This window comes from Amblyomma mixtum, chromosome 1 (genome assembly GCF_055824585.1).
Source record: "Amblyomma mixtum isolate Tamu chromosome 1, ASM5582458v1, whole genome shotgun sequence".
Classification (NCBI taxonomy): domain Eukaryota; kingdom Metazoa; phylum Arthropoda; class Arachnida; order Ixodida; family Ixodidae; genus Amblyomma; species Amblyomma mixtum.
In genome coordinates, this window is record NC_143012.1 from 103,313,942 (window position 1) to 103,326,517 (window position 12,576).

Genomic DNA, 12,576 nt, shown 5'->3' on the forward strand with positions numbered 1-12,576 from the left:
AATGTGACACTGATTGAGAGCTTTTGCGGAGAGAATTAATTTTTATTTTGAAGCCTGCGACAAAATATGGCGCCATAGACCCTTTGCGAAACCCCGTAAATTTTCTCACCAAGTCTGGCAACCTTACCACGCCGCCATGGTGAAGGATTGCCCTACGCTAGCAAGCCACCGCTGCTACGTCGCTCCGATGGTTCTGCTGTGCGCGTGCTTGAGCTGCAATCGTTTTTAATCGCATCCAAGTGAACACATATGGCGAGAAACGTAGTCTTTCCCATCACAGGATGGGAAAACGACCTCAGCGTTGTGCCGCCTTTGAACGAGATGAGGCTGACTGCATTTTATTCGAGCAGGTCAGCCACAGAACGCTGCTAGGACCGAAGTTACAACTTCAGCGCCGAGTCTTAAGTGATCGCCTCGTCCTTGCAGACAAACAGTTCTAAAATAAGGTGAGTATATGCCTGTGAGTGTCTAGAACAGTGTTCATGACTAGCTGACGATGTATTTCCTAAGTTATTCGCTTTCTTCCGGCACAAGAAGCCTGCGTTCCGCTGATGGGAGGGGGGGTACGTATTCGTGCCATCGCCTGAGCATGCAAATGAACTGAGCTCGTCAAAACTTGTTCCTGAAAAGTTCCTCGCTGCCATTGAAGTGTCTTTCCACTGTTAAGAGCGCCCACTCGTTTCTGACGCGCTTCGTGTAGCCATAGAGAGCGACGCGTTGGCAGCGCTTCTTGCGCCGTAGTACATGCGTAGGTTTTGTTTATGGGGAAATTTAACCACCCAAAGCGACTCAGGCTATGAGGGACGCCTTCGTAAAGGGCTTCGGATAACTTCGACCACCTAGGGTTCTTTAACGTGCACTGACATCGCACAGCACACGTACCTCTATCATTTCGCCTCCATCGACACGGGGCCGCCACGGTCGGGTTCGAACGCGGGTACTCGTGTATGGATACTTGGGACGGCGGTCATGCATATGCACGCCACTGCCATCGCAGCAACAAGTGTAGCCGATTCTAAAAGCTATTTGTTTACACTTCGCGGTAAAATGGACGGCGAGCCTGCATGACAGCCAGCTGTGGTAGATTGGCATTTTGATGTTTCATGAAGAGTGCTGCGAGATTCACTGCAGCATTTCTCAAGAAATGCACTCCCAGCTGGCTTCCTTTGAATGTACTCTGTGCTTATTAGACCTTGAAACGCGATTTAGAAAGGAGAAACCAGCGTCGCCTCGATGTATTTAGTTTGTCTTCATGTCAACACTTCTGAGATAATCACAGCGCTTTAACACTGTTGTAGTAGAATAACAAACTCCTTTGGTAAGCGCCAGGTACCCAAGTGAATGCAGGTGTCATTCCTGGCATGTTGCAGCATACTGTAAGCTTGTATGTGTAGTCTGACGAGAAAATTTCTTGCACTAATTCGCCAAACGTTTGCATTTTCAGAGACGGGCTGCTTTTCATCAAAGCATCATGCTACAGAAGCAAAAAAAAGAACTCATCACCCTACAGTATAATTGCTGCCATCAGCCAGAATGGAGAAATTGTTGATGGTAGCTGTGAATGCCCAGCAGGGAAGCTAGCGTGCAATCATTTGATGGGAATGTTGCGAACAGTAGCTCTACTACAAAGCAAAGGGTTTACCGAGGCTCCACAAGAGTTATCAGCAACAGATTTGCCTCAACAGTGGAGGGTGCCACGAGGTTCCAACATCCAAGGGTGCTCTATTCAGACTGTTGATTGGCGGAGCGTGAGGAAAGGTGGTGTTAGCGTTGCCAAGATTGCAAAACCAAAAGAGCGGAGGCGCTGCCCCCGCACTGTGGAACAGCAAGAAGCGGCCAAAGAGGAGTTCGCTAGATCACTGCTCCGGCTGAATCCAGAAGATGAATTCGCCCAAGCACTACTGCTGACACCCAACCAACCATCCAAAGAAACAAAATATGGTCCTGCACCTGCATCGTCACCACTGGCATACCAGCTGTGGCCGCCTTATCCCTGCAACTTCCTAATCTCATCTGCCACCCTGTTACATTTGCCTTCTCTTCGAGTTCATGCTGTTATGTGACCTTTGCACTACATGTTCAATCCATATGCTATTTCTTCCCGATATCAGTTGGGTATCAAACTTGCCCTCATTGCCAAATTCCATCTTCCCATCTCTCAAAGTACTGTTGTTTCTATGCATGCCTTGTTAGTACGTTTTTCTCGATATTGGTTCTCAAATTCAGAAAAGCCAGGTACAAAGCTGTTGTCATATAGAGATGAATGGATGAGCGTTCAAAATAAAAATACCATTTTTTTTAATGCCTGAAAGCTGCCTCAACTGAAAAAGTTCAGGTGTCATATTTCACAGGTTATAGATATGCAGTATCGTGGCTGTGCAATGTTTTGTTGTCGTGGTGGCATGCCTCTGTTTCCGCAATTTGGCAGATAAACAGCATTTAGAACATTTGTAGTAGTAGTAGTGGCTTTATTTATGCATTTAATATGGAAGGCCAAAGAATTTTTGCTACCCCGGCATCTGCTATCGCGGCTGGAAGCACCTGAGCTGGGGCAGCGGAAATAAAGGATAGCAGGCAGTGTGTAGAAGTGAAAAGAAAGAGGGGAGGGGATAGTAGAAAGGATAGAGGTAGGGGTACACTGTCAATAAATCTATTTACATATATACATGATAAATATAAATATATATACAAGTCGCACATGCGTGAAGATCTGGTAGGTCACAGTACAATCACGCGCACGACGCAACGCACAAAAACAGAGTGGGGGCATCCAGCTGTTCATCGTCCCGAGGTAGCACACGCGGAGCGTTCGGTCACTGCACGTCACTACCTGGCGGAGAACAGGCGGGACGTCAAGCCCGCCTGTTCGAGGAATTCACAGAGGCTCACCATTGCTCGCTCACGGGTGCGCGCACTGCCCTGCGGCCACAATAGCGTTGAAAGAGCGTCTGGGAGAATGCCCAGCGCCCTGTAGGCCGCAAGCATGTCGCGACGGGCATCAGCAAACACAGTGCAGCGAAGGAGCAAGTGTTCTAGAGTTTCTGCCTCACCGCATCCGAAACACACTGCACTCATCTAGAACATTTGTGCTGTGCTGTCCTCATTTTCTGTCGTGCATTTTTCTAATTAGCTCTTAAAGCAGAGGGCTCTGGAGGAACCTACACACGCATAGTAGGGTTGAAGTGCAACATAAGTAGAATGTGAATGCATGAGGCAGACTTGCCATACACGTGGGGATAATATTTTATGTGCAAACATCACAAAATAGTGAAACCAGAGCAGCATTCAATCTTCAGCATCACCATACTGTCGCAGAAGTGGTCCTTGAAGGTTGCTCATAATTGCACAGACAGTCCACATCTGATTCGCTAATGGAGCCAGTGAAATTGGCAAGGGTCGATCAAAAATGTGATGACTTTTGATACGCTGAATCCTTCTCTCGACATGAATGCGAAGTGCAGCAATTTCTTGGGTCTTCCCGACTTCTTCTGCAGTGAACTGGTTACCCCGCAAAAAGGGTGGCAAGTTGAGCTTTACGCCAATTTCCTGCAAAAGGTCTTCGATTCGGAAACCCTTGTCGGCCATGACTATGTCGCCTTTGTCGAATTCCAAGTCCAGGAAGCCACTCTTAATCACACACTCTCTGTCTGACGTGCAGCCAGTGAACAGCTCAGAGACAAAGGTTACAAACCCATTAGGAGACACTCCAATAAGCCCCTTGAATGTGTGTGTGGATTTATAGTGAGAATACAGCTCGGACTGTGTCACAAACGATGTCGGCACATTGCAACGTATCTCAGTCGCATCAAGCAACACACGTGTGGCAGCATGCCTTTCAAATGCCTCTGGCATGCTTCGGTTGATGGCTTCTCGTGATTGCCATATTGGTAATCGTGCGAGCTGCAGGTACATAAAGTCCATCCATGCAAAAAAGATACGCGACACTGTGCTGACTGAGATGTTGAATAGATGCCCCAGGTGCTTGTGAAAAAGATTAAGTCTTAGTTTTACGAGCACAAGAAATAGCTCGTTTTGTACAGTCAACTTTCGTGGTCGGCCACAGTAGTCATCTGACTGATGGGTTCTATCTCGTCGTTTCATATTTTCCCCTTTTTCTCCAGGGTTCAATAGCTTAAGGAGAGTGTTGAAGCAGTCGTAGTTTGGTAGTCCGGTGTAGAACTGGAAGTCATCATCTCGCTCTTCAAATTTTTCAACTCCAAAGGACATAGCATCCTGTCTGAGTTGTTCTATTTTTTTTTTGCGAGCTTATCAGCTCATTTCGAACAAGGTTTAGCTCCTGTGTTCTCAACTGGAGCTTTAGCTCGGAGTCTTGTAGCTTGTTTTCAAGACTGATTTTGCATGCTTCAAGCTCTGCTTGCAGACTGGCCTCTCTTTCCTTGCTTGCTGCAAGCTGTGCTTGCAGTTCTTGAAATGCAGTAATGTTTATGGGTATAACTTCCTGCAGTGGGCTTGTGCTTGGTAGTTCTTTAGGTGGAGTGCCATTTTCATTGTCAGAATTTTCCTGTGCATGATTTAAAGCAATGTTTGGGAGACAAACTTCTTGCAGTGGGCTCCTGCTCTGCCGCTCTGTAGAATTCACACTGGGATATGCAGCCAATGGTGACACATCATTCTCATTGTGGACATTATCTTGTGCATCATTCTGCTTTGCAGCCTTTCGCTGCCGCTTGGCAGGATGTGGGCACCCGGTACGTTGTGTTGGCGGTTTCCTTGATGTTTTCGGTTTACTGAATGGAAAGACAGATGGCACGGCTGTCTGATGCAGTAACCACAAACCACTGGCCACACTTACCCAAAAGTCTGAATCAGTGAAATGTTTTGAGCACACTTTAGTTGCCTTCGACACCTTGAAGAGTATCCCTTCATCTCTCTTGATGGCCACTAACCACCTTTTCTTCATTCCTTCATCTGCAGGAAATCTGTGGAATGAAACCTGCAAATAAAAGGCTCAGTTGAGAATGTGCACTTGTCTTTTCATCAACACAAAGTACAACACTTGCAAGCCACCGCACACTGCAAATTTCTGAAGGGCAAATTAAAAAACCAGTGTCAGCCAAACACCTTTCACACAGCACACTAGTCTTAAAGGAATTTGTAGCAGGAGATAGTCTGTTGTAAAGCACGTCGGCGTAAGACGCCGTACTGGTGGGCTCGGGGTTATTTTAGATCGTCAGGAGATCTGTGCCGCGGACCGGTAGTGTCTCCGCATATCGCACACATCTAGCTAGGGTCACGCGTTCTTGCAAAAACAGCGCAAGATCGACGGAAAAGAACACGAAGGTCAGGGGACGATCGAGCACTCGTTCCGTGTCCTCGTCCGTCGTAGTTCTCCCTGTTTTACAAGAATGCGTAGCCTATGGTGTTTCGTTTAACCTAAAGGATGCAGGTGTAGACTCCATAAACGTTGTGAGCGAAGAACGAATCGCAGATGTAAATCGTGTCACCTGGATGACGCGCGCGTCTTGCCGTTCGGCGCTTAGTTTGTATAGAACGCGGCTTTCTGCCGATTGAAACTGGAAACTGTGAAATGCCGCAATACATACGGAGGTTCTGTAAAGCTGTCTAATAGAGCGCGCATGCTACGCTTTAAACCGACAAGCATCAACGCTACAAAGACACGCATGTAGTACACGTACCTTTCGTCCGTCCTTGTCGACATAACCGCATTGATTACACATCGGAACGCAGCAGTGAGTTGGCATGTTGAATCACATTCGTGGCAGAGATTTGACACACGTTATTAAAGCATCGACGGACCTGTTGCGGCAAAAAAATAACAATTTAAACGCAACTATAAAGCAGGTCACTGAGCATCGACAGATAGACGATCCGAACACCTATCCTTCACCATGGCGGACGGTGCACAGTGGTGCCAGACTGTGGTACAATGTTGCCTGAAGTTTTGCAAAGGGTCTATTGAAAAAACTTTCGGTGGCAATTTATTCCCAGTGACTGCTTTGTCAAAGAGCATCAACGACGTCTTCACAGATGTGAAACACATGCCTTGAGAGAATACCAATTCGCACATCAGTGACCTCACAGAAGGTAGCTAGTTGACGTGGTTTACACAAAAAGCGTACGGGCGCTAAAAGACGGAGACAACACACATAAGACAGGACTGGCGCCATCTTTATTGGTGCTTTATTTTGTTTCTCAAGCTAAGGTTGTATCAGTGTTTTTGGGATGTGAATGATTTTAAGGTAACGTTATTTAAGTTTTTTTATCGACATATTGGACAGGGACATATAGGACAGGGCATTTTAGGCCCTGTCCAATTTAATTTGTACATTAATGATATTGTACACATCTGCTCAGATATCAAGTTCGTTATATATGCCGACGATACGAGTGCTTTGGTGCCATCACAATCTGAACGTGAAGGAATTACTAAAGCAAATAATTTTCTGCGCAAATTGGACTCGTGGACTTCCAGCAATAATTTAAAACTTAACGCAAACAAAACAAAGGTGGTAATTTTTCGACCAAAAAGTAAACAAATTTCGTCACAAGGAACCGTAATGTTTAGATGCGCAGCCATTGATGTGGTAGATACTGTCAAGGTGTTAGGGATATATTTTAACTCATCTTTACAATGGAATGATCATGTAAATAGTATAATCAGCAAACTGAGCTGCATAACTGGAATTTTAAATCGCAACCGCTATACTCTTCCAAAAAAGTTAAACTAATGGTCTATAACGCTCTCTTTGTCTCCCACCTAAACTACTCTCATTTAGTCTGGGGAACAACAAAAACTAATCTGTTGAAGCTTGAAAGGCTACAGAAAAAAATAGTACGAATAATTGAAAACGTTGAATACACAGCACCTTCTTCACTTATCTTTGCTTCGCTTAATTTATTAAAAGTAAGAAATATATACGAATACAAATTATTTGCTTCGCTTAATTTATTAAAAGTAAGAAATATATACGAATACAAATTATGCAGGCAGTACCGTTTAAGCGTCCAACGAAAGAGTGCAGTTTTTACTGAAATGGCAGAATTAAGACCCAGTTATCCCACCTACAGCACCAGAACTCCAGAACGATGGAAAATTCCAAAATGTCGCACTGCCTATGGAGAACAAACACTCCGGTATAATCTTCCGCGATTATTGAATGCTGCAGAAAAAGAAGCCGCTGATGTATCCAATATGTCACTTCCAAATATGTACAAATATTTTGCTACTCATACTTTTCTTTTTTTTGTGAATGAACGCCCAGGTCTATCCTTATGTTCAATTGTTTATGTTCGACTGTTTATTGTTCGACTGCTTATTGCCCCACTCGGCTGCTGTAAGGGAGCGGAGGATTTTTCAAGCCGCAAATGTACGGCTTTTCCCTCCGCCTCCTTCCACTTCTTTGCAGAGAATAAAACTTGTATGTATGTATGTATGTATGTATGTATGTATGTATGTATGTATGTATGTATGTATGTATGTATGTATGTATGTATGTATGTATGTATGTATGTATGTATGTATGTATGTATGTATGTATGTATGTATGTATGTATGTATGTATGCATGCATGCATGTATGTATGTATGTATGTATGTATGTATGTATGTATGTATGTATGTATGTATGTATGTATGTATGTATGTATGTATGTATGTATGTATGTATGTATGTATGTATGTATGTATGTATGTATGTATGTATGTATGTATGTATGTATGTATGTATGTATGTATGTATGTATGTATGTATGTATGTATGTATGTATGTATGTATGTATGATCATCTGCACAAACTTACATATTTAATTTTCTTAAACATCTGTTTTAAAAAAATTCAGGTGGCCAAAGCAATCGTAATATACATGAAGGCTGGCAAGGACTGCCTCCGAAATTACTGAGCAAGTTTTCTTCTGCCTATACTCTTCGAGGCTTTGGAGAAACTGATCTCATCTTAAGTAGAGAAATTCAGAGACAAAAAAAGCCATAACAGAAGATGCCAATTTGAGTTCCGCAAAAAATGAATAAACAGAACTATCACTTATCCGTGAAAACATTGCATTCAGAAGAATGGCCTGAGGGGCGAGTTGGTGCATGATGAAATGAACGGCGGCGCAACAAGGACACTAACAAGAGAGGGACACTAAAACATGCACACTCTCTTGTTAGTGTCCCTCTCTTGTTAGTGTCCTTGTTGCGCCGCCGTTCATTTCAAAACATTGCATCTTAAACAGTTTTGAAAAGGAGAAAATTCTACTTGGTGTTTTAAACCCATAAAGAGGTTATGAGGAAGTTAAAAATGTGCGTAATTAGAGGCCTTTCATTGCAGTGTTCAAAAATCTCACCTTTAGAATCACGCAAAATGCATAAATATTAACGCCTTAGACGTAAAGAAAATAAACCTGGAACACCGCAGGGCAGCATATTGGGGTATCTGGTTTAATACCGACATAGTTAAAATCACTCTGCATGTGACATTTTTGATTTCCGCAGACGTCACCTCTACTTTATTTTCCTTGAACGAGTGTGATAGACAAAGGAAACATCACATTAGCTTACTTGAACACTCGGTCAGAACTAAGCAGGTTGAAATAAGTGAATGCACCAACAAGGCTGTAACTTTTAGACCAAAGAACAAATATTTGGACACAAAGAAAAAGTTTCTGACCAATTGGGAGGAAATTGATGAAGCTTGATAAATTTAAAACGCTCGTAGTCATCTTTCAGGAAAATAATGTCATAGTATCATCACATGGATAATATTGTGCCTAAACTCGCGCTAGTTGTAGTGCACCTGTATCGCCTAAGAATAATGCTGCCACTGAGGGTTAAAGAAATTGTGTTCAGATCGTTGTTCTCCTTTCATGTGAACTATTTTTTTAATTAGTCGTGGTATATTTACGGGTTGCGGCGTAGGTGGGACGGTAAGCAGTAGGATAACTGCCCAATATTCTCATACGAGCAACCCTTCGCTCTAGCTACAAGTTACGCAATATACGATACGCAAAATTGTTTGGCGGTCTGTCAACACCGCGCCTGCGGCTTCCGTTTTTCATCATGGTTCGGTCGAGCTCGTCCAGCTTGTGCGTCGTCTGTTATGCGTGCTTTCTCCTTTCTGGTGAATGTTTCAATGAATCTCACGAATGGAATTTCAAAAGTCAAGTTTCAGCCGCTGCGCAGCTTGCACTGCGCATCGTGCACCATGCAAATGCAGATCATATTAGCGTCAGCACGCTCCTGTCGCGTCCCCAGCTTCGCTTGAAATTTGCCGCTGATGACGTCAACATTGAATAGGTTGGGGCAACCGAAAAGGAAATAAAAATAATAGGCCCCTGCCTGCACCGTTTACAAACAACAGGCTTAACCCAATTGAAAAATAAAAGAGGAGGCCCGTAGGCAAGTTGTAATTTGACCACCCTTGGGTGGAAAAATAAAATAATAGGGAAAATGCTACATTAGCGACCCACAGCCGAGAGAGGGGGCCCGGGGAGGCTCCCCTGACCTCCCCTGGGAAGTAGCGGAAAGGGAAATGGGACGTGGGAAGGGAATGGGGACAGCGAGTTTTTTGCTCTGATCCTTCAATTATCTCGACTCCATTACTGGCCCGCCTGGCCAGGGCAGGGAGAGCATCGAGATTGCCCAATGGTGCGGCCCCACTCACGGGATGCCCGACCACCCACCATACGCAACGGGCTCCGACCGTCGGAGACAGGAAAACCTAACACGGGGTCAGTAGCTACCTGGGGCTCCTCATCGCACACTAGAAGGCCTTTCCCACCTGCCGGCTACTAGCCGTCGAAGGTTTTTCGCGGTTTTTCGGACACCGGAAGTATGTGTGATAGTCCCGAGCCAGTGGAGGTCCAGAACGTCAACGGCCTCGCGGCCTCAGAACTGGTCGCTCCGGGGGGTCCATCTGTGCTTCCTCCAACCATCCATGCACTTATTTCCTCTCCTAGCTTACTCTTCTCCTACTGAGGAGAGAGTGTTCAAGGCTGGGCGACCGGGCCACTAACCAAGAACGTGGCTTAGGATGAGATGACCCGGGCCTACTCCACCGGTACTCCACACATCTTCGGTTTTCGCCAGACTCTTACGAGGCAGTACTAAGCCCTCATCCCCCGGCATCCCGCCGGCGGTTAAGCCTGCGGCCGGCCGTAAGGCCGCTTCCCCGAGGCGGCGGTCCTCAGAGCCTGGCCACTATGAACCCCCGCGCGGACCTGGTTTCTCCGTAACCAGAAACCGACGCGTCGGTAGCCAGACTTGCACGCCCCCGCGCGCAGAGGAAGGAAGGTAGCATCTATTTGAAAACCTTTTGGCGTTTTGACATGCCTTCCGGGCCGGATTTCGTGGGTCCAACCTGAGTATAAACCCAGGCCTGCCTCCGCTCAGGCATCGGACCTCACGTGCACGACTGGCCCTCACAGTCGTCTGGGAGTCGCTGCCACTCCCATTGGGGGTTTGCATCCCCAGAGGATGGGTCCCGGCCATCCCATCCCCACTGCTGGCATTGCACCGAAACAAAGCCTAGTAGCAGAAACTACACCGGCCCGTATTCGGTGGAGGGGGGGGGGGGGGGGGGGGGGGGGGGGCACAAGCAGGCTGCACAGTCAGATTTCCCCCCCTGATGACGTCAACAGTCAGAACAGGGGAGTGTGCTGCAATTCGAACTCTAAGCCCTTCTCGACTTACTGCGCTCATTTAAGCGCCTGTTCAAGCGTCGCGCATTAACATCGCTCGTTTATTTTCAACTCTACGAAAATTCATCTGGTAAAAAACGGTTATTTCGAGCTGAGTGCGCTGGTGTGTTGACCAACTTGTGAGTCAGTGCAAACCGTCGTGCGCGCCGACGTTACCAGCTGCGTGCATTGCAGTATAATCGCACCAGACCTTCCGCCAGCAACGCAATGCCACTCATTTTGCTTCAATGTACAATGCACATCCACGGTTTTCAACGCGACCGTCACAGAGCCCGGACGCCGCTGCCAGAGTTGATTTTTGCTGATGCAATGCTGACTGGTGGGCCTGTACGCCCCACGATGCGTCACATTTGCAACGAGGAGCACGCCGCGTCTTACGTAAGACGCAGTCGGAGCGAATATTGCGCTTTTAGCAGTCGATATCAACACGAGAAAAGTAGGCATATACAATTTAAAATATTGTAAGCAAATGCGCAGGTTTTCTGTTTCATTTCCGACTTCCGATATTAAAGTGAATTGCGTCCGTATTTTTCAACGAGGTGTTGCGAGGAAATGTTGTATAAACCGCTGCAGAGCTCCCCGATTCCTCTTTACACAACAGCGTTCAAGGCAGGGACGATCCGTCCTTGCTGCCAGGAAGAGCATGCTTGATGAGAGACAGGCCCTACAGCATACTTCTTTGTAAACAATTGCGCAAACACAAAATACTTCTTCGAAAACATTGCGCAAAAAGGACACGGACGACACAGAACTGGACGGGACAGGCGTTAGGTCTGTGTCGTCGGTGCCCTTTCTGCGCTATGTTTTCTAAGAACTGTTACTAACTAGCTCAAACCAAGCTATTATACAAGACAGGGCATGAAAAGGGACACATAGACGCAAACTTCTCAATTTTATTGTGATCGCTAGAAATGTATATGCTTTCGCAATCAGGATTGAAAATCGCGAATAGGAACTTTCAATGTCGCACGTGCCGAAAACCTAATGCGGCTTTGTCATATCAATTTCCCATTCACGAATTTTCCTTTTTATCCAGTGAAGCCACTGACGGCGCACTCGCGCAGCCAGGGCCATACATAATAATTTTCCTCGCATCGAGAACCTGTCGTGTCAGTGGCGGTGGTGAACTCTTCTAATGCGCCCAAATTGAGGGGACCAGTCCAAGGACCGGTTGCGCTGGCTTAGAGGAGGTCGGTGGGGATCCCTTGGAATGTCGCGGCCTCCACCGCGCGCTGGATAAGCCGGCGTTGGTCTGCCGGCTCGGAAGTACGCAGGAGAGACTCCCACGTCTCTGGGGTGTTTGAGTTGTTTGTGTTGTAATGTGCACAAGTCCACACCATGTGTATGAGAGTGGCCGGAGTTGAGCAGTGTGTCCACATCGGGTCTATCTGTTGCGGAAAGATCCTGCTGCATAAGAGGAGGTTTGGAAAACTGCCAGTTTGTAGTTTGCGCCATTGGACGGCCTCGCGTCTTGTTAGATCACGGTGTGCGGAAGGATAGAGAACTCTTTCGAGCTGGTAGAGCTGGAGTATGTCCGTGTAGGTGGTGAGTATGGAGAAGCGCGTGAGATATCAGTGTCAGAGGAACTTCTCGCTTACTTCTTTGGGCTCCAGCCCACGAGTCGCTCAACGGAAACTCTCGCCCGAGATCTTAGCTGCCGAGCAGAGTGTATGATCAGCCTCACTGCTTCCTTTGGCACGAATATCTCGTTTCGACTGATGCCTGCGCGAATAAACAATGCGGCAACCATTAAAGATGCGACCGCGCCCTTCGCACGAACTACAACGTTCTGTCATGTGTACATTACTGCCTTGCCCCAGCTTGCGATAATATTCGGCCAAACGCTCATTTATGGATCTGCAAGTTTGATGGATATAGCATTTCCCGTTTGATAATATCT

General features: G+C 46.3%; 2 protein-coding genes across 2 annotated transcripts in view; one reads left to right on the forward strand and one right to left on the reverse strand.

Moving 5' to 3' along the window:
• The window catches only part of LOC149367371 (arrestin domain-containing protein 3-like), a 277,472-nt gene that overhangs the window by 172,686 nt on the left and 92,210 nt on the right, over positions 1 to 12,576 (forward strand). The gene's annotated exons all lie outside the window — the stretch shown is intronic.
• On the reverse strand, positions 1,322 to 5,933 carry LOC149367372 (uncharacterized). The gene is made up of 2 exons (XM_089555384.1): positions 5,658 to 5,933; positions 1,322 to 4,954 (listed from the first exon to the last, which is right to left on the reverse strand). The coding sequence occupies exon 2, from the start codon at positions 4,225 to 4,227 to the stop codon at positions 3,286 to 3,288; it is 942 nt and encodes a 313-aa protein (XP_089411510.1). The 5' UTR covers positions 4,228 to 4,954; positions 5,658 to 5,933; the 3' UTR covers positions 1,322 to 3,285.